We start from the raw sequence: 18,797 nt of genomic DNA, 5'->3' as shown, positions 1-18,797 counted from the left end.
ACTGAGTAATAGCTGTTTATATCTCTAAAGGCAGCTGTGGTCCAGCGGTAAGGCAGTCAATTATCAGTAGATTGCGGGTTCGATTACCACCTTGCCTGCCCATCTGTCGAAGTGTCCTTGGGCACGACACTGTGTCCATATTGCTTCTGGTGGAAGTTTGGCACCACTGTTCAGCAGTAGCGCTGTGGTCACTGCGTGAATGGATGAATGGATGAACGGGTCTGTGAAGGTAAAGCGCTTTGGGCCTTCAAGGAAGATAGAAAAGTGCTATACAAGTACTTACCATTTATGGAAGTCAATGGGATTTTGGCAAGGGAATGATCAGTCCAGTTCTTTATGTACTGTCTATGGTTCTGACCTAAATCTAACTAAAAAAATGTTTCCAAGGACAGAATTCATCATTAACTACACATAATTTAGCATGCAAAACAACAAAAAAGTTGAGCTCATGTTTAGAAAATTACGTACAAATAGCCTCTTCGTTTCAAAAATGTTAAAGAGCAGATTAGTGAGGAATACCCAACCTGAGATTCATGTGTCAAGTCATCCAAACTCAAATCACTCAAACAGATGAACCAACATTCTTATTCACCATCAGTTTCCACATTAACATTCATAACACAGACTGCTTTGCATTCACCGAAATGCTATACATTTTAAACACACTAAAATAATCAATTTAAACAAAAACAATTAACTGAAAACTTACTTATCTTTACTTTACTTAATTTACTTTACTTTACAATTAAAAACAAAGACATAGATAGAAATTAAAATAAAAACCTAGACCATCCTTTACTTGAACCCTTCCATTAACACATATATGCCATTGGCAGCAGTAGTAAGTAAATGAAATATGGCTCACCAAAGAAGAATAAATGTATTTACTAGAAGTTGCATTTTTCATATATAACAAACTGTCTTATTTTTAAGAACTTATTTGTCCTTTTGTCTAAAGTAAAAAGTAACATTTTTAACATTCAGAATCTGCTGGAATTACATTGATTGTGTAAACAATTAAGAAATTACAGCAAAGCAAAGAACCCAAACATGCTGGACCTCTGGTGATAAAGAGTTAAATACGCTGGTCGCTACACTAACATAAATAAATACAGAACCATGTTGTATTTTTGGGGGTTTGCTGCTCCTTCTGGGTTCTACTCAAAGAGAAATGGGCCAAAATGGTTGAAGGCTGCAGAATCCCAGACTATCAGAACCAATACCAATCCAAAATCTGTGTCTTCCTCCAAGCACAGTCAATCTGAAGCTAAGACACTTGATTGGATAAAATCTAGACCAATCAGCATGAACCCTCTTGTCTGTGATTGGCTTTTTGGTGACATTATTCATCATGTAAACTAGGGATCACCAAACTTTTTCTTGTGAGGGCCACATAACTGTCTAGTTTTTGAAGGAGTGTAACAATAACAGCCTAAACATAAATATTCATAGTTCTCCAGAAAGCCAGACATAGTCACATTTTAAATAATGAATTTATATCATCTTCTCAGAAAAAAACAATATAAAAACATTTTAAAAATCGAACAGATGAATAGTCGATCTTCTCCCGTCACAGTTCAGACTGCAGAAGGATGGAATAAAAAATCACTTTCTATGTGAGTCTTGATCGGCTAGATTGAGATAAAAAAAAAAATATGCATCTCTGATAGTGTTGGGGGTGGGGGTAGGTCAAATGAGGAGGTGGGCCGGATCTGGCCCGTTGGCCGTAGTTTGGGGACCCCTGCAGAAACAACTCATCTGAAAACATTTGTGTTGCAAATGCTAAAATATTTTTTGAAAGCAAAATAAAAGATTTTAAGAAATATTATTCCAGTATAAATAAACTCAAACCTTAAATAACTTTCAATATTTTACTCTCCATAAAAATATATTTTGTCAAAATTATACAAGTTAGAAATAAGCACAAATAAATAAATAAATAACAACTTCATTGCATATTGATGGACAACTACACAAACTTTGCAAACAACACTTACAGAGCAACAAATCTGATGCAAATGATGCCTCCTGCTGTAGCATTTGAAGTCATTTGGAACGCCAGTGAATCTCTACTGTGACTTAATGATGTTCTTACAGTTTTCCTCCAACAGCTTATCAGTCCCTCCAGGGCTTTCCAGTAATTTAATGATTCAAAAAGGTTTCATTTTTTTGTAAAAACTTCAGACACAGTTGCAATATGTTAACTTCTCCTCATCTTCACATCACAGCAGAACTAACATCTGAACCACTTCCCTCAAACACAAAGTTCAGACACCCAAAAACACATCACCTTTAAATTGTGTCATTTATTTGTCGACTGTTTTCCATACCGACTCCTGCATTTGTGCACACACAGCAACATTAGGCGCGCATGCACCATTTTCAAGCAACTTCATGACCTGTTCCTTTATGCTTTGGCATCATTTTCTATAAATGGGCAATTTAATAGTTGCTTTCAGCAAAAAACAGTTCTGAGTGCAGCAGCCTCTACAGGCACTTCCAGACTGTGGACCTGAAGTCTGCAGGCGGGTTTTGAGGCAGAATTGTATGTGTTGAAGAGCAAACTGATGTTTTCTGTATATAGACTAATGTGCTTCTTTAGTTTTCAAATAATGTACATTGACTGTATGGAATTACTAGCAGTTCTAAATGACATCTTCCAGAGAGTTGCAGCTTTAGACATGACACTTTGTAATGAGAGAGTTGTGAATGCTTTAATTTGAAAGCTCAAGTTATTTTATTATTTATTTATTTATTTATTTTTGGTTAATTTCCAAATAACAAATATATATGTTTATTTGTTTATTTCTGATAACCACATTTCCAGTTATATTTTTTACCATTTAATGGTAAAAATAAAGATTTTATGTTAGTTTGTTAGTTGGAAACAAAGATGAAAATATTATTTTGTCTGAAAAAAGCTGCAATAGAGCAAGAACATAACTGTAAAATGTCGACAACTTTTTTCCGTCACATTATATTCCAGTGTGGATGGACGAGTAATTATGTTTTAATAACTGTAAAACAGTATTACGTATTAATATTCATATTTTTCCCTCCACAAACAGGTCAATATCTAAAAGTTTTATTTATGTGGAGCTCTTCCTTTAGGAAACAGGAAAGTTTCTCAAAGTGGCCATCAGCCCGTCCTCTCAGAGGAAAACAAACCTCACTGCAGAGCGTGCCGTCTGTCTGTGCATGATGGAGGGCTGCGGAGCAGAGACATCTGGTTGCTGGTGGGTTAATTGTTTAGCCTGCTCCCATATCCAGCAGTGACCTAAATTGTTCATTCCCTGAGTCTGAACTGAAAGAGCTTCTTTCTTCTTGGTTGTGGTTGTCCCCATTATTTGGTACCGATTTGTGAATCTTTTCTTAAATACATTCTGCTTTTATGTTGGTTTTCTTGGCCTCTTTTCTTCTTGTAAAGTTGAGTTTTCCCCTTATTAGTTTAAATCCCTGTTTAATTTTTAATTATTATTTTTTTCTTCATTGTGCAGAGCTTTGCTTCATGCATTCAAGTGTGTTTTTTAGATTTTAAGATTTCTCTTCTCCCTTCTCCTTTATATTTGGTGCGTTTAGGCCCTCTACCTACACATTATCCTGGATGATGAATGAGAGTTTAAATTTTTGCTTCATTTAGACCTAAAATACTGACATGAATTCACAACAACAGCTTACATGAGGCTAAATATTGAACAAAATCAAACATTATCCCTGAAACTGTTTCTGCCAAAAGGTTTTCAAATATTGGATAAGGAATTGTATACTTTTTTTTTTAGTTTGTCATCTTTTTTTTAGAAAGATTTGGTAGATTTTTTTTTTTAATTCATTTTTTTTCTAACTGAGGCTGAGTTTCTGCTGCCCCGGCTTGTTTCCGTGTCAACACCTGATGTGAGTTAAGGTAATAATTATCCACAGCTGTTTCTATTCTACATTAATTATCTCTGCTTTTTAGTCCAAAGATTTTCTATGTTTTTGAACTATTTTGCTTCTCCCAATTTTATTTTGACTTCTTTCATTGATCCTTTTTATTTTTTTTTTAGATTTTGCTTCAGTTTATCTAACAAATTACATTCACTTTCTTCCAAGTCTTCCTCTGTTCTCCTGACCCAAAAGCCCTTTTTGGACCCTGAAAAGAGTCGAATGTTCTAAAAACGAGTTTTATTTGGAAACAATCTGTTAAGAATTGAACTGAACTAAATCTAATTAATGAAAACATTTATAAAATAATACTTTAGAAAAAAAATCCAGTAGTAATTAGTTTTTGAGTTTACAACTGATTCAGTTCTATACTCTTCTTAACAGAAAATACAAGAATTGAAAAAAAAACATCTTGTATATAGAATAGAATATAATGTTAAAAATCCCACAAGAAATTCACCAATGTGTTGAAATTGGTCTCAGTAATTGAGAGTACATGAGAACTGGACCGAGTGAGTGTGACATCACTGACTCATCAACCACAGAAAATGGCTTACCTTTAACCAAAGTCAATTTATTTGCCATTTTTTCATGTTATGGATGCTGCAATGATGGAGCCAGACGACATCACTGAGCAGTAATTGATCTGAGTCAGTCTGAGTGAACCTTTTCATGTCAACCTCTCTCACCAATCAAGAGTGAGCTTGTTGGAAGGCCACGCCCCTTCTACTTGAAAATGAACTTGAGAGAATCTGTCAGTCATGTTTGTCATGAAATCGAATACTTTTATTGATGCATCTGGTTGGTCAGTTCATGACTTAAATACCTTGTAATAAAGAAATAATAAGATTAACAAGATGTTAAGAAAAAAGTAGCAGAGCAAGAATGTTTTTTCTGACAAATAGAATGACTGAGCATCTGCTGTTTTTATTTTTTTTTCTTTTGGAGTCAATGGGATTTTGGCTATTAGAAGCCAATAAGTACTTCCTGTTTGGAATGTGAGGGGGGTGGAGTCACTCATTCCAGTTCTCATATACAGTCAATGGTTTTACAGTCCAGAATAAGACCAGACAGATAACAGGAATGATCTATTTTCTATTTTAATAAATTAAAATAATACAAATAAAATAGATCTATTTTCATCAAGGTTGACTAAAAGGCTGTTAAACCACTCAAAGTACATTTTCCTCTAAAATGATAATAACCTCAATGTAACTGAGTAAATAACTAGTTACATCTCACTTTGTTTTTCTTTGTGTACTTTTCAGTTGAAATAAACAAAAATTAAAAAAATAAATATCAGACAAGTTACTGATGAAAATGTTTAACTTTTAATTTTGAATATAATATTGAAGTCCCTCTCATACTATATTTTATTTATAAGTTTTTAAGTCACTTTTAAGACATGTTTTCCACAGTGCAGCAGGAGTTCATTAATAAATTAGCTTCTGTGTTGTGACCAGTAACTACATTGATATCCCAGCATTCCTTTGTTTACACTCCCTCCTTCTTGCTTACAGACCCTCACATTTCCAAGCTAACATTAGCATTGTAAAAATAATGCAAAAAAACATCAGAGCTATCCAGCTGTACAGATTTGAGCTAGCACAAATGAGGAAAATGAAGACATTAATGGATGTATTAGTCTTCAAGTGGAGGATTTTATTGGACTGGAGCGAGACTTTGCCTCGCCCAGGCGTGACAAACAGGAGCTTTTTCTAATTATCTGCTCCCAATCCAACATGATTTGAATAATAAAAAAAACAAACAACTCAGAAACATAGTTTTAGCCTTAAATTATTTTATATATGTCCTCCATCATGAAAAAAAATCAACAAGAACATATTAAAAACACCAAAATGGTGGATCTATAATGAAAAAGGCACTCCTTCCTTCGTTAAAGAGAATGTATTATCTCTTATCAGAAAAAGATAAAAACTGAAAATTGAAAAAAAAAGGAATCTGAGATATGTTAAAGGACAAGCTCAGAAACAATGCTCTTATTTTACCTTTAACTCTAACACTCGTGCGACACGACTCTCCGACCTGACATGCTGTAATGTCACACATCCGCTCCTGCTCACGCTGTTGTGAGACAGAACCCGTCTGACTCTGACCTCTGCCGTCCTTTGGCAGTGGGAAGCCCCAACACCAATTTAACACAGATGAATCCAGAGTGCCAGCAAACTGTATCAGGTGGCTGCAGTCATGCTTTTGGCTCTCACGTGTCATGCTGCCTCAGAACATTTGTAAGAACAAAAATAAAAAAATGGTGATGCACATCTGGAAACACAGACGGCGTGCTATCATTTTAATGCTGCCAATGAAAAGCTACCCTCATTTGTATGCTAGTATTCTGGTAGAAAAACCCGTCATAGGACCTCAGACAAAGATCTTTTCCTTTATTTCATTTCCACATTAGACTTTTCCATAAAAGGGAAAAAAGATAAACAGTATTGTGGTGCAGCAGAGGCTTTAATAATCAACACAGTCAACCGCACGCATGAGGTAATACGCTAATGGGTTGTTGCTTTTCCTCTGTTTTCATTTTGCAAAATGTCAAATGAGTTTTCCTTTTGCTTTTTGTTTGTGGAAAATCTACATTTCCAGATGGATTACTGAAATTGAAGCGAAGCATCTTTGGTTGGTTTGTTTATTTATTTATGGTGGTGCTATTTCTTTAATTGAGTTCATTTGATGAACTCGGAGCATCAAGGTCTTTCTGACAAATGCTAATGAGTTCTAACCTTACCCTGCTCACCAGACTGTGCAAATTTAAACTGAGCCCAACAAATCCCACATTAATTTATGAGACTGATTTTTTTTTCATTTGAACATAAAAGTAAAATAAAGTATCTAAGGCTATGGACACGAAAACAACTACAAATGGGGAGGCATCGGAAGAATCTTTAAGATTTCATGCCTAATTTTTTTGAAAATCATTGGTTATGATCATAGGCTGTCATGCCTGCAGAACGCCCTGCTTTTTATATACTCCCAGGCTACCAGGCGGCTAGTGGCTATTGATGACATAGATGGAGATGCATCGTCCAATCAGAGTTGCTGCTGCCTGGCGATCCAGCTGTCACTTGATTTTGTAATGGCATCATCCCCACGCCACTGGACTGCCACCACACAACCTCAAAATGTGCCCAACTGGCCACTGACCGATGTCAACTTTTAGAGAAAAATCCATAAAATTTAAACTTTTTCTTAAAAAAATACAACTTCTGCCCCTGGATAGACCCTTTTCACAGTGGAGTCAGACAAAATGGTGACAGAGCTGAAAATGCGAATAGTGACTTCCGGTTTATGGGTTTAGAACACCAAAGCTGACAGCTGAACTCAGTTTAACACGATTTTACGTAAATATTAAAAGATAATCTTACCAATTTCAACAGAAAAATGTACAATAATTATTGTATGAAAGTCCTGGCGAACTGTATTTTTATTTTCTCTTTTAGACCGTTCACAAATCAAAAAACAAATGTCAAAAATCCTTCAAAATCTGAGGTTCTATTGAAAAATCCACCTTTCATTTAAGTGGATATTATTCTAACAGGTTCTAGTTTGGTTGATGTTATTCACACGTGTTTTAAGTGCATTTAAAACACAATTTAAGTTGTGGGATTTTTAATAAAAGCTAAAAAAAAAAACATTTTCATAGGGGCACTTCAAAGAAAAATCATCTGGTCGCTGTAAAATGTTAACTTTTTCTTTAAAAAAAAGTTAAAATGTGTAATAATACGGCTTCTGCCTCCCGATTATGAATGCCGGCACACAGCCAACAGTCAAACTTACCAAAAATCTGCATTTAGATCACAGTGCTGTAGCATTTTTGGATAGTAAGCGACAGTTTCAAACAGTTTCCATCCTCCATCACAAACAAGAGTCAATCTCTTTCAGTTTGAAGGCTGTCCGTCTGCAGCTGCACATCCTAGCAGGTGGTGCACGTATGACTGTACAAATCAGAGCTATTAACCGCACATTAAACACGCCAAACAACGTGGATTTGGCTCAGGAATAGAATGCACGACATTGTTTTCCATCTGAAACTGCATTAGCGTTTAAAGCTGGAGAAAGTGGGCTAACCTGTCCTAATCCCACAGTTTTAAAGCTAAAATGTAGTCAAAGACAAAAGGATTGATATTCCACTTGTGCCCTTGAACGGGGGGAGAAAGAGTAAAAGGGGCAAAATGAGTGTGAGAAACAGTGAGAGAGGGGCGGCGACAAAGAGATAATCTCTTTTGTAGTTTTGATCCCTAAATGTGGCGGTTTGAGTCCCCTCATCCCCAGCTACTTAGTTTCTGCTGTGGGTAAGTGATGCCGTGCACTTAAGTTGGGGAAAAGCAGGTCAATATGACCACAGAGAGAAAACCACATGTGCCTCACATGGATAGCCCTGGGATTATTCCTCACAAAATGTCTTAATTCCTCTGTTCACTAATGATCCAGGGAAAATGCCCTCTAATCTCCATTCCATTAATTAAAAAGAGCATGAGCCCACGGAAAAAAAAAAAAAAAAAAACTCACCATCTGCTGCAGTTTCATTTGCGCGGGCAGAAAGTGTTTTCAACCAGGGGTTTCCAGAGCTAACTGGTGAGGATGCACTGAGGTGGAAGGCAAACAGACACAACTGTTTTGAGTGTGGATGCTGACACGGAGATGTGGCAAACAGAGAACTTTAAATAGGATCAAGCTGAGTGCAGGAGGAAGGGAATTTGGGATTTCTTGCTGCCAGAATATCGTATTTATTGAATGCGCAGCAGTTCAGCATCCTCATATTTCAGATTTTCCTGTATAGTCCCTTCTCGATTCATTATTTCCTTACTGGGAGTGTTTCAAGCAATGCTTTACCACTTCTCCATTCATTACAGAGATAACTTCTCCCTCAGTTTTGTGAGTTGGGCCGAGCAAAACACTGAAGAAAGGTGTTGGATAGGATTATGTTCCATCGGAGTTCAAAAATGATGAAACACTCTTATAAGAAATTGAATGTAGTACTTTTGACCCAAGGGCAAAGCCCGGAGGCTGTGACATGAATTTGATCGGGCTAGTAGGCAGGGAAGATTATCCGAGCAGATGTCGTTTCCCCTCTATTGAAAGAGTGGGGCCAATAATAAAGGCGCGCGCACGCAGACGCGCAAGACGCGCACAAATCTCAGAGATAGGCTTATAGCCTTTATTTCTCTCCTCTGTTTTCTCCTAGGCAGACAGGCAGGCAGACAGGGAGGGAGGGAGGCAGGCGCTGCTCCAGTTTCACCAAACCTCAAGTTATCTTGATGACTCCACAGTTTTGACACGTTTCTGATTGAATCATCTTTGCGCGCAGATGGATGCCAAGAAAAAATGGCTCGTCTTGTGCCATTTCGCGCTGTTCACTTGTTTCTTGGACCCAGTCTGGGGACAGATCCGATACTCCATCCCAGAGGAGCTGGAGCACGGAGCTTTTGTTGGAAACATTGCGGAGGACCTGGGGCTGGATTTGAACAAACTCTCCGCGCGCCGGTTCCGGATAGTGTCGGGTTCCAAAAAGCAATATGTGGAGGTGAACCTGGAGAACGGGGTTTTGTTTGTCAATGAAAGAATCGATCGGGAGGAGCTGTGCGAGCAGAGTTCTTCTTGCTCTTTTCACTTGCAAGTGGTGATAGAAAACCCCCTGGAGCTGTACAGGGTGGAGATTGAGATTCTGGATGTGAATGACAACGCTCCCAGCTTCCCGTGGACGGAGTTTAATCTGGATATATCGGAGTCTGCCGCCCCAGGATCCCGCTTTCCTCTGGAGAGCGCGCAAGACTTGGATGTTGGCTCCAACTCGCTGCGCACGTACCTGCTGAGCGTAAACGAGCATTTTTACTTGGACATACAGACGCGCAGCGATGGCAGTAAATTTGCAGAACTGGTCCTGCAGGCTCCTCTGGACAGGGAGCAGCAGAGCGCGCATCAGATGGTGCTCACCGCAGTGGACGGAGGCGCACCGGAGAGATCTGGCACTGCGCAGATTGACATCACCGTTTTGGACGCCAACGACAACGCGCCGGTTTTTGATCAGTCATTTTACAGAGTCCGACTCGCCGAAAACGCGCCAAAAGGCACAGTTGTGATCAAACTTAACGCGTCCGATTTGGATGAGGGTCCCAACGCGGACATCACTTACTCCTTCAGTGGACACGCTCCCATCAAAGTGCGCCAGCTTTTCAGCGTGGACCCGCGCACTGGGGAGATCAAAGTCAAAGGAGTGATTGATTATGAAAAATCGAGGATGCATGAAATTTACGTCCAAGCTAAAGATAAAGGTCCTTCTGCCGTGGCGGTGCACTGCAAAGTGCTGGTGAACGTCCTGGATAAAAACGACAACCTCCCAGAGGTGATCCTCACCTCTGTGTCCACACCTGTGCTGGAAGACGCGCCGCCCGGGACGGTCATCGCCGTCATCAGCGTCGTGGACAAAGACTCGGGTGAAAACGGGAACGTGGACTGTGAGATCCCTCATCACGTGCCGTTTCAGCTTCATTCATCTTTTAAGAACTACTACACTTTAGTGACTTCTGATTTCCTGGACAGAGAGGCGATCACAGACTACAACATCACCTTAACCGCGCGTGACGCGGGTTCTCCACCTCTGTTCACGCGCAAAAACATCATCGTCCAGGTGTCTGACGTGAATGACAACGCGCCCCGCTTCAAGCAGCCGTCCTACACGGTATACCTGACTGAGAATAACGCGCCAGGAGCGTCCATCTGCTCCGTGACCGCCGTGGATCCAGATTATGGACAGAATTCCTATTTGTCCTACTCTATCCTAGAGGGGGACATACAGGGAATGCCGGTGTCCACGTATGTATCCATAAACTCGGACAGTGGGAACATTTACGCACTGCGCTCCTTCGATCACGAGCAGCTGAAAAACTTTCAGGTCACAGTTCAGGCGCAAGATGCGGGTTTCCCGCCACTCAGCAGCAACGTCTCTGTGCACATCTTTATTTTGGACCAAAATGATAACGCGCCAATCATTGTGTCCCCCGTTGCGCAAAATGGCACCGCGCCCTACGAAGTTGTGCCAAAGTCTGTGGACGCCGGCTATCTGGTGACTAAAATCCGCGCCGTGGACGCAGACGCGGGTCAAAACTCGCGCCTGTTCTACCAGCTGCTCCAAGCCACAGACCCGAGCTTGTTCAGCATCGCTCTGTACACTGGAGAGGTCAGAACCATCCGCCAGTTAGAGGAGGAGGAGCCCACGAGGCACAGACTGGTCATCCTGGTCAAGGACAACGGTCAACCCCCCCTGTCGGCCACAGTTTCCATCATCCTGTCAGTGGTTGACAGCCTGCCAGACTCGCAGGCCGGTCTGGGTGACCTGTCCCTGAGCGCGCATCCCAGCTCCAACCTCACTCTCTACTTAATCGTGGCTCTGGGCGCGATCTCCTTCACGTCCCTGCTGGCCATCATCGTCCTCGTGGCTGTGAGGAGACTGAAGGGCAAGCCGTCAAACATCGAGTCCGGCTTCCCCTCCATCCGCTGCCGCTGCTGCTGCGCGCGCACGGAGGAGAGCACCACCACGGAGGTGTTCAAGAAGACCAACCTAAACGTGCGCATGTCCGCGGGCGCGCCGGGCTGCGCGGAGGCGACCGGCACCAGCGCGCTGCCTCAGGTGTACTGCTACAAAATGTGCCTGACGCCGGAATCCTCCAAGAGCGACTTCATGTTCCTGAAGCCGTGCAGCCCGGTGCTGTCAGTGCAGCAGAACAACGCCAAGAGCACTGACTACCTGACCTCAGGCTGGAGCACGCTGGACCGGAACGAGCTGACCAACAACCGAGCAACGAGCCCGAACGAGGTATGGAAACACCTGACAAGTTATTACACTCGTATTACATTTTAGTGGAGCAGACTAGACTTAAACTGTCTGCACTCATGGATTCAATCAGCCGTTGCGCACAGGTTTCACACTGATGCAACCATACAGTTCAAACACGGGATGGCGCTGTAACATGCTATTAAAATAATCATATGCTTAGTAAAATGATCATAAAAAGTTGTTCACTCTTTGAAAATGCTATTTGATGATTAAAAGAACTAAGTTTAGATGCAAAATTCAAACTCAATTATTGTTTTAGTTGGAGCTGATCCAAAGAAAGAAACAAATATGGGTGTAATTATTTTATAAATTCACATCATAATTTGCGGTTAACGATTAAATTCTTGATTTTGATTCATTTGGAACGATCTGATTCACTGACCTAAAATTGATCCAAAAATTCAACCATGACTTAAATAGATAGATTTACAGATTTGTTGTGTTTCTTCAAGATAATCAGTGATAAACTAAATGTGTGTGCAAACAAACAAGTAAACAAGAATGAATGTTTCATAATGTTCCACCCACTGTTGTTTTTCCACATCAAAATAATAAATTATTAGAGCATCATTTCACACTATGGTCACACTTTTTCTTTGCAAACTTCTAAATGTTTCCATACACTGGACTGTAATGATGGTTTGATCATTTTTTGCTGCATCACATGAATTTTGTCCTCTGTGACGACACCTGGTTGTTTTTACGTTACAGTAAAATAAACTGACTGTGCCACAATCTAAAAAGTATTTTCCAAATTTGAAATAATCAATTTATTTCATTTTGCAGCTGCACAGCCACTTTAACCAAACATGAAAAAACAGACAAAAGACACAAGAGTCGTGGAAACTGTACATTTAAAGTCCTGTCAACAAAAACAGACATAAATAAAAGCAACTCAAATCATTACAAATCAAACAAAGTAACCAAACAAATGCAACCTTCTCACTTCCTGTGTCCCACCCTTAAACAGGAAGTCACTGCCTGGGCCGCCATTTTGTCCTGTGGCCATCAGGAAGACAAAATCAATAAATAGCTTTAAACACGTGGAGTCTGTTATGTTCCTATAATTCCTAAAAGTGCTGGACGTATCAAATTGGTGAAAAGTAGAAACAACTACTTTGTCACTCAATGGTATGGATTGATTAACAAATAGTCTCAGTGAAGCACAGCTAAAATTCCACAAAATAAATCTGGGTCAGGCAGGTCAGAGGTCAAGCACGAGTGTGAGGAGAACAACCGGAGTAGTCAGGGTCCAGGCGAGGGTCAAGGCAGGCGGCAGACGAAGTAGAGGGTGAAGGCTAAAGGCCAGAGGGGGAGACAGAGGACCGATTCATGACAGGATCAAATAAATAGATTCATCAATTAATCGATTCATTGTTACTAGGAAAATACAAGTCAACTTAAAAATTTTCAGTTACATCTTAAACTGTGTTTCCAGCTAAATTTTCTCAAACTGCATAATTCACTTTCTTTTTTTTTTAATCCACTTTAGTTCCTCTCATATACCCATTATAGCAAAACCTCTAACTGCTAAGTTTCACAATTTTGTAACATCTTCCATACAAAAATTAAAATGAAATAAAACGTGAGATCTATTTTTTCCAAAGCTTCACCTTTGAATTGAGGTGTAAGGACGTCTTACGGCAAGTTAATCAAATGGACCAATACCAGAGGTCTGCCACCTTTAACGCTAAAAGAGCCATTTGGTCCAGTTTCTTATCAACCAAAACCCAGCCAGAGCCGGCAAGTCCCATGATGCACTGCATATACTACACTGCACTGAGTACCCCTTTGTACACTTTATTTACTTTTTTTTCTATTATTTAGTTTTTCTTTATTAAATCACTGGGTTTTATAAAGCTAATTTGTGTTTTCTAGTCCCATTTGAAACAAACATGTTCATTAGGTTCTGAAGATGTTTCTGTTTTTGGCTTGTCCATTAAAAAAAAAAAAAAAACACCAATTAATTTTATTTGGCAATTCAATTCTTGACCCTTATTGATGCAAATAGCATCAAACCACTTCTGCTCCCAAATTACCTCAATTTACCATTTGCTTAAAATCAAACATAAATGTTTTTTTTATTTTTTTTTTTTATTGCTAGAAATAAATTGAGGCATCTCGGGGTTAAGCCATTCATTTATAAAATGTTGCTTTTAAATCTGTGCAATAATTGAATAATAAAAGTGTTTAATTTTTCTATAAATAACAACTTTAACCTTTAACATACGTACACGTTCCTTTCAAAATAAAGTACAGATTTACTTAAAATAAAATTATAATCGTCAAATATGATATTTTTTATCAGTATGACAACTAGATGTTTTTTTAGCATAGATTAGAATATGTACTTAATTTACTAAGTAATTTAATATTTATGCAAATTATGAGGATTTTTCGTTAAAGTTAAAGGAGCCAGAATTGATGGATGGAAGGACCTCATGTGACTCTGGAGCCAAAGGTCACAGACCTCTGACCTATTCCATTATACAATCGTTTCTAAACGAAATAAATGATTTACGTAGTTTGGAAATATCATTTGGATTGAGACATTGGAGGTTTATTTTACTAGTGGTGGAGCTAGAACATTTCATATGTGGAAACGTTAGAAGGGTGGCAAATGTGAAGAGTAGAATGGAAGCTTTTTTCTTATGAAAGGATACAAAATATGTTTACTTAAAAAAATACAGTAATTTATTTGATTTGAGGGGCTCAAGATTTCATTAAAAATACAGCTTTTTGTTACTTTTTGAAGATTAAAGAAACTTGCATTGATGATTTCTTAACATTTGTTAATACTAATATTAGCTCAAAAATGGAGGATAAAAAATGATCAAACCATCATTACAGTCTATGTGTGGAAACACTGAATTTTTCTAATTTGTATTATTTTGATGTGGAAAAACAACAATCTTGAAAAAATCTGGAAAACTTCCCCTCACTGTTCAGTAGCAGGTATTTATCTCGGAGTCACACTGGTTGAAGTTTTGGATAAAGATGTCCTGAATTGATTTTAGGTCAGTGAATTTGAATCGTTCAAATCGACTATGAATCATATCATCAACTACTAATTACACTATGACTCAAATCGTTCAAATGAATCATTACACCCCTACTTTTGAAGTATGTTGTAACATAATTTAATCATTAATAGTGTTCAAGAAATTTGAGGTAATTCTGATTTTTCTTTTTTTTATGTTTACAGTTTAAGTACTCAAACAAGGACTGGACATTGACCAAAAACCAACGCAACTCAGCTTACAAGAGGTGAAAACATCTTGATTCCACTCAACTTCCTGTAATCTCTTTTGGTTATGAATAAAATTAAAATAATGCAATTTAATAATGACTTCATGGCATTATTTTGATTCCTGGATGCTATTTTTTTTTTGTTTATGCGAATAATTGCGTTAAATGTGTGAAAATGTATGCATGAAATAGTAAGAATGTGGGTGTCTACTCACTTCTAACCTTTTATTATGTGTTTGAGAATTAAAGGAAATCAAAATGTTCTTTCAGGTATAGTGCAGCAAACATGGAGGCCACTCTTACCCGGCAGCAGAAATGTGACGCCGATGGGTTTTCCTGCTCTGTGGCGCCGCAGTACTGGACCTGGGGAAACCACATGAATGGTGGGTTTGATAATATTTAGATCAGGGGTCAGCGACCTTTAACAGTAAAAGAGCCATTCGGGCTCATTTTCTACTGATCAAAACCTAGAAGGAGCCGTATTTTCTTACTTTAACCTTTAAAATTTTGGATTTGGATGACCTTCTTATTTTTAATAATAAATATCAATTCTATCTATTTTTTGGCACAAACAAAAGCAAAAATATAAAAAGAACCCAGCAACTCTCGAAATGTGACTTTTTGTTTTTCTCCTAACCTGTGACAGAAGCTCAAATAACTTATTTTCAAAATAAAACTAGTAACCAATGTTGTGCAGCATAAGAAAATATGTGCTTTTAATTCATAAAAATTCCGAATTTTTACAAAAATTTTGCTTTGCATAAAAAATCAATTCATTCTGGAGATAGTGTTTAGCAAACAAGACGTCTTCAGGTCAACAGGGATGTAAAAACCTACATAATTCATCATCTATAGATGATACACATATATGCAGATGATGCACATATATGTGCACCTCAGCCATCAAACTTATAAATTTAACTAATCTAAATTAAATAAATGCTAATTAAGTAATCCTTACTTTAAAAAATGCTATTTTATTTTATTTATTTATTTTTTTGTTCATCATCCCCCTTTGTCCTCAGTAGTCTTATACTATTGGCTTTTGTTATTTTAGTTTGGGGTTGGTAGTTTTAGTTTACTGGCTTTGTTTATTTGTTTTCTTTAGGTAATTTGGGTTAGGCAGCCATTAGCAGGGAGCTGATGACTCAGACGGTCGACATGGCTGGATCAGCAGTCTCCATGACTTATTTTATGTTTGGACATGGAGCCACTGGAGAGATAAAAGAGAATATGTGGTTCTGGAGCCGCATGTTGTAGACCACTGGTGTAGATGAATGAAAGTTGAGTTTTGTTTGCACTTGAACTAAAAAGCTCCTAACACCAGACAATAAAAGTGGAGATTATTTTACTTTAATATGAAGTTTTTATAGCTTTTATCTGCAAAACACAGAACTAAATGTGTAATTTTCAGATCAGGCTATATTTGCATTTCAGCGGACTGATGAAATATTATCCAAATGTGAGTAATAACCCGTTTTTTTCTTATTCCCTGCAGATTGTAAGAGGCCCCTTCAAGAAGGAGCGGTTCCAAATGCTCTGTGGACTCCGAAGTGCCCCCAGCCTCTCTCCGAAGACCTCGACTACCAGCACAACGTCTACATCCCCGGCGCCACGTCCGGCTACAGCACCCTGAAGCTGACGAGCCGAGGAGAGCTGGACATGTACAACACCTTCTCAACTTTTGGGAAGAAAAAAAAATTCATCTCAAACTACGAGCCGTCTTTAGATGGAGACGATGGCATCATAACCAATTCCATCTTCAGATAAGAAGTCAGCTCCTGCTCATGAATTTGAAAAGAGGGTTATTGCAAACCACAGACTAATAAATGTACATTTACATCGATCTTTATTTATAACAACCTCCTGTAAATATGCTGTGAATTAAAAAAAAAAAGCTTCATTTACAATTTTTTACTTATAAATTGAGCTATCCTGCATGAAGCAACAATAGAAAGCGTATCTACCGCTCCGGCTCCATCGGAACAATTTTTACTGACAGACAGTTAAACTGAATTACAGTTGATGGAAATCGACGCTGAAGTCCTCCTGTCTCGTCCTGTCAGTTTTCTTTCAGTTTCCCTCCTGTCAGACATGTATCTCCAGTTAAACAAGATGTTTTATTTTTTATTTTTATTTTGGGGTGACAGAGCAGCAAAACGCCTTTCAAACACTCCCAAAGTTGACTTTGCATCATCGATGCATTTAAATCAAAGCTAATAGCTTACCTTAAAAAAGACTGCATACACAACGCTTGCATTTTTCTGTGATAAAGATTAGTGCTGCGTCCAAACCTTTTGCTTGTGCCTAATCACTCTGACTCATCAAGGTTATCTGATGATTAAAGGTTACAAACAAAAGTCAAGAGTTGTGACACTGTTGTAAATGACGACAGCCAGGAGATGATACATAACACACATGCTAGATACTCTTTACAACATATAAATAGTAGAAATATTTATATATATATATATCAGGGGTTGATGTAAAGTCTTCACATCCTTTGATACACATCCAGCTCTCTTTTTACATTTTACCTATGTACAGTAGATCAGCTTTGTCTTTCCTCCTCCTCCCGTAAAGAAGTGAAATAAACTCACGTTTAACAGAACTGTGGATTTTATTTTGAAAACATCCAAATTATGCAAAATATGAAAATAAGGTTTTTGACTCGGGTTATGCATCTTGAAGATTGACACATAAAACTTTCAACTGACTTTGTTAACACGATACAGTCCATTTTGTATTTAGATTATTCATTTAGTACTTAAAACTATAAAAATATAAGTCCTTTAACTTAGAAACATTTTTATTCAAGCAACCAAAACAAAATATCCATAGGACATAACAGCTTGAAACATTAAAACCTGTAATTTTGCATTATTTTTTTACTGATTAGTTGTTTATTGTTAAAAAATGTGTTATAATATTATATTCAGGTTTGTTTGAAGTGCTGCAGAGAAAAATAACACACACCCCTCACTGTGGTTCACATACAGCTAATCGTGATTGAAGTGACTTGGTAGAAGCTTTTTGCGGTCATCACATACAAAGAAAGGCAAAGAAAGTAGAAAACACAATAGGAAAAGAAACACAAAGTTATACGATTATTTACTTCCGGATCAGTTTTATACTTTTTATTAGCATTGTATTTGAATATGTGATTTTTAAACCATACTGCTGATACTCCCAGTACTAGATTGATTTTTTTATACTTATCTTTCACATTTATATTTTTGGTAAAATAAATAAATAATAAATAAATAAAATTACTAAACATATATTTTTTTAATATGAAGTAACAACTAACTAGAACTAAAGATTAAATTTATGACAAAAACTCAAAACTCCAAAAACTCCCAAAAATAGTTTATAAGTTGCTTGTAAAGTGCTTCTTTGCAAGCAAATTGTTTTAAAAAAATATTCTTAAAATAAAAAATACATGTTAAAACACTTAGATTTGAAGGTTATAATAAATAAAAATACTGCATGTAAAATTGCTAAAATAAAGTGTAAAAAATGCTGGAAAAAAGTGAAACGTTCAACGTAAAGAGTTAACTATAATCTCATAAATGAGACCATAGTTTTCTAAAATATTATTTAAAATAGTGATTATGTTTTCTTTTTAACCCTCTCAGGGCAGGCGTTGCAGATTTGAAACAACTAAATTCTATATCTTTTACCACCCTGTTGATATTTTTTTTCCTAAAGATTTTTCTGTTACTAAAATGTAAAATTAGGTTTAAGTAACCAAATTAGGTAACTAAAA

General features: G+C 37.8%; 1 protein-coding gene across 1 annotated transcript; it reads left to right on the top strand.

The window, feature by feature from the left end:
- Positions 1-8,539: 8,539 nt before the first annotated feature.
- LOC112143067 (protocadherin-10) lies at positions 8,540-18,128 on the top strand. The gene is made up of 4 exons (XM_024266814.2): positions 8,540-11,758; positions 14,985-15,046; positions 15,299-15,411; positions 16,527-18,128. The coding sequence occupies exons 1-4, from the start codon at positions 9,254-9,256 to the stop codon at positions 16,796-16,798; spliced, it is 2,952 nt and encodes a 983-aa protein (XP_024122582.1). The 5' UTR covers positions 8,540-9,253; the 3' UTR covers positions 16,799-18,128.
- Positions 18,129-18,797: the final 669 nt, after the last annotated feature.

This window comes from Oryzias melastigma, linkage group LG14, assembly GCF_002922805.2.
Source record: "Oryzias melastigma strain HK-1 linkage group LG14, ASM292280v2, whole genome shotgun sequence".
Taxonomy (NCBI): Eukaryota; Metazoa; Chordata; class Actinopteri; order Beloniformes; family Adrianichthyidae; genus Oryzias; species Oryzias melastigma.
This window is presented reverse-complemented; position numbering and strand designations above follow the sequence as displayed.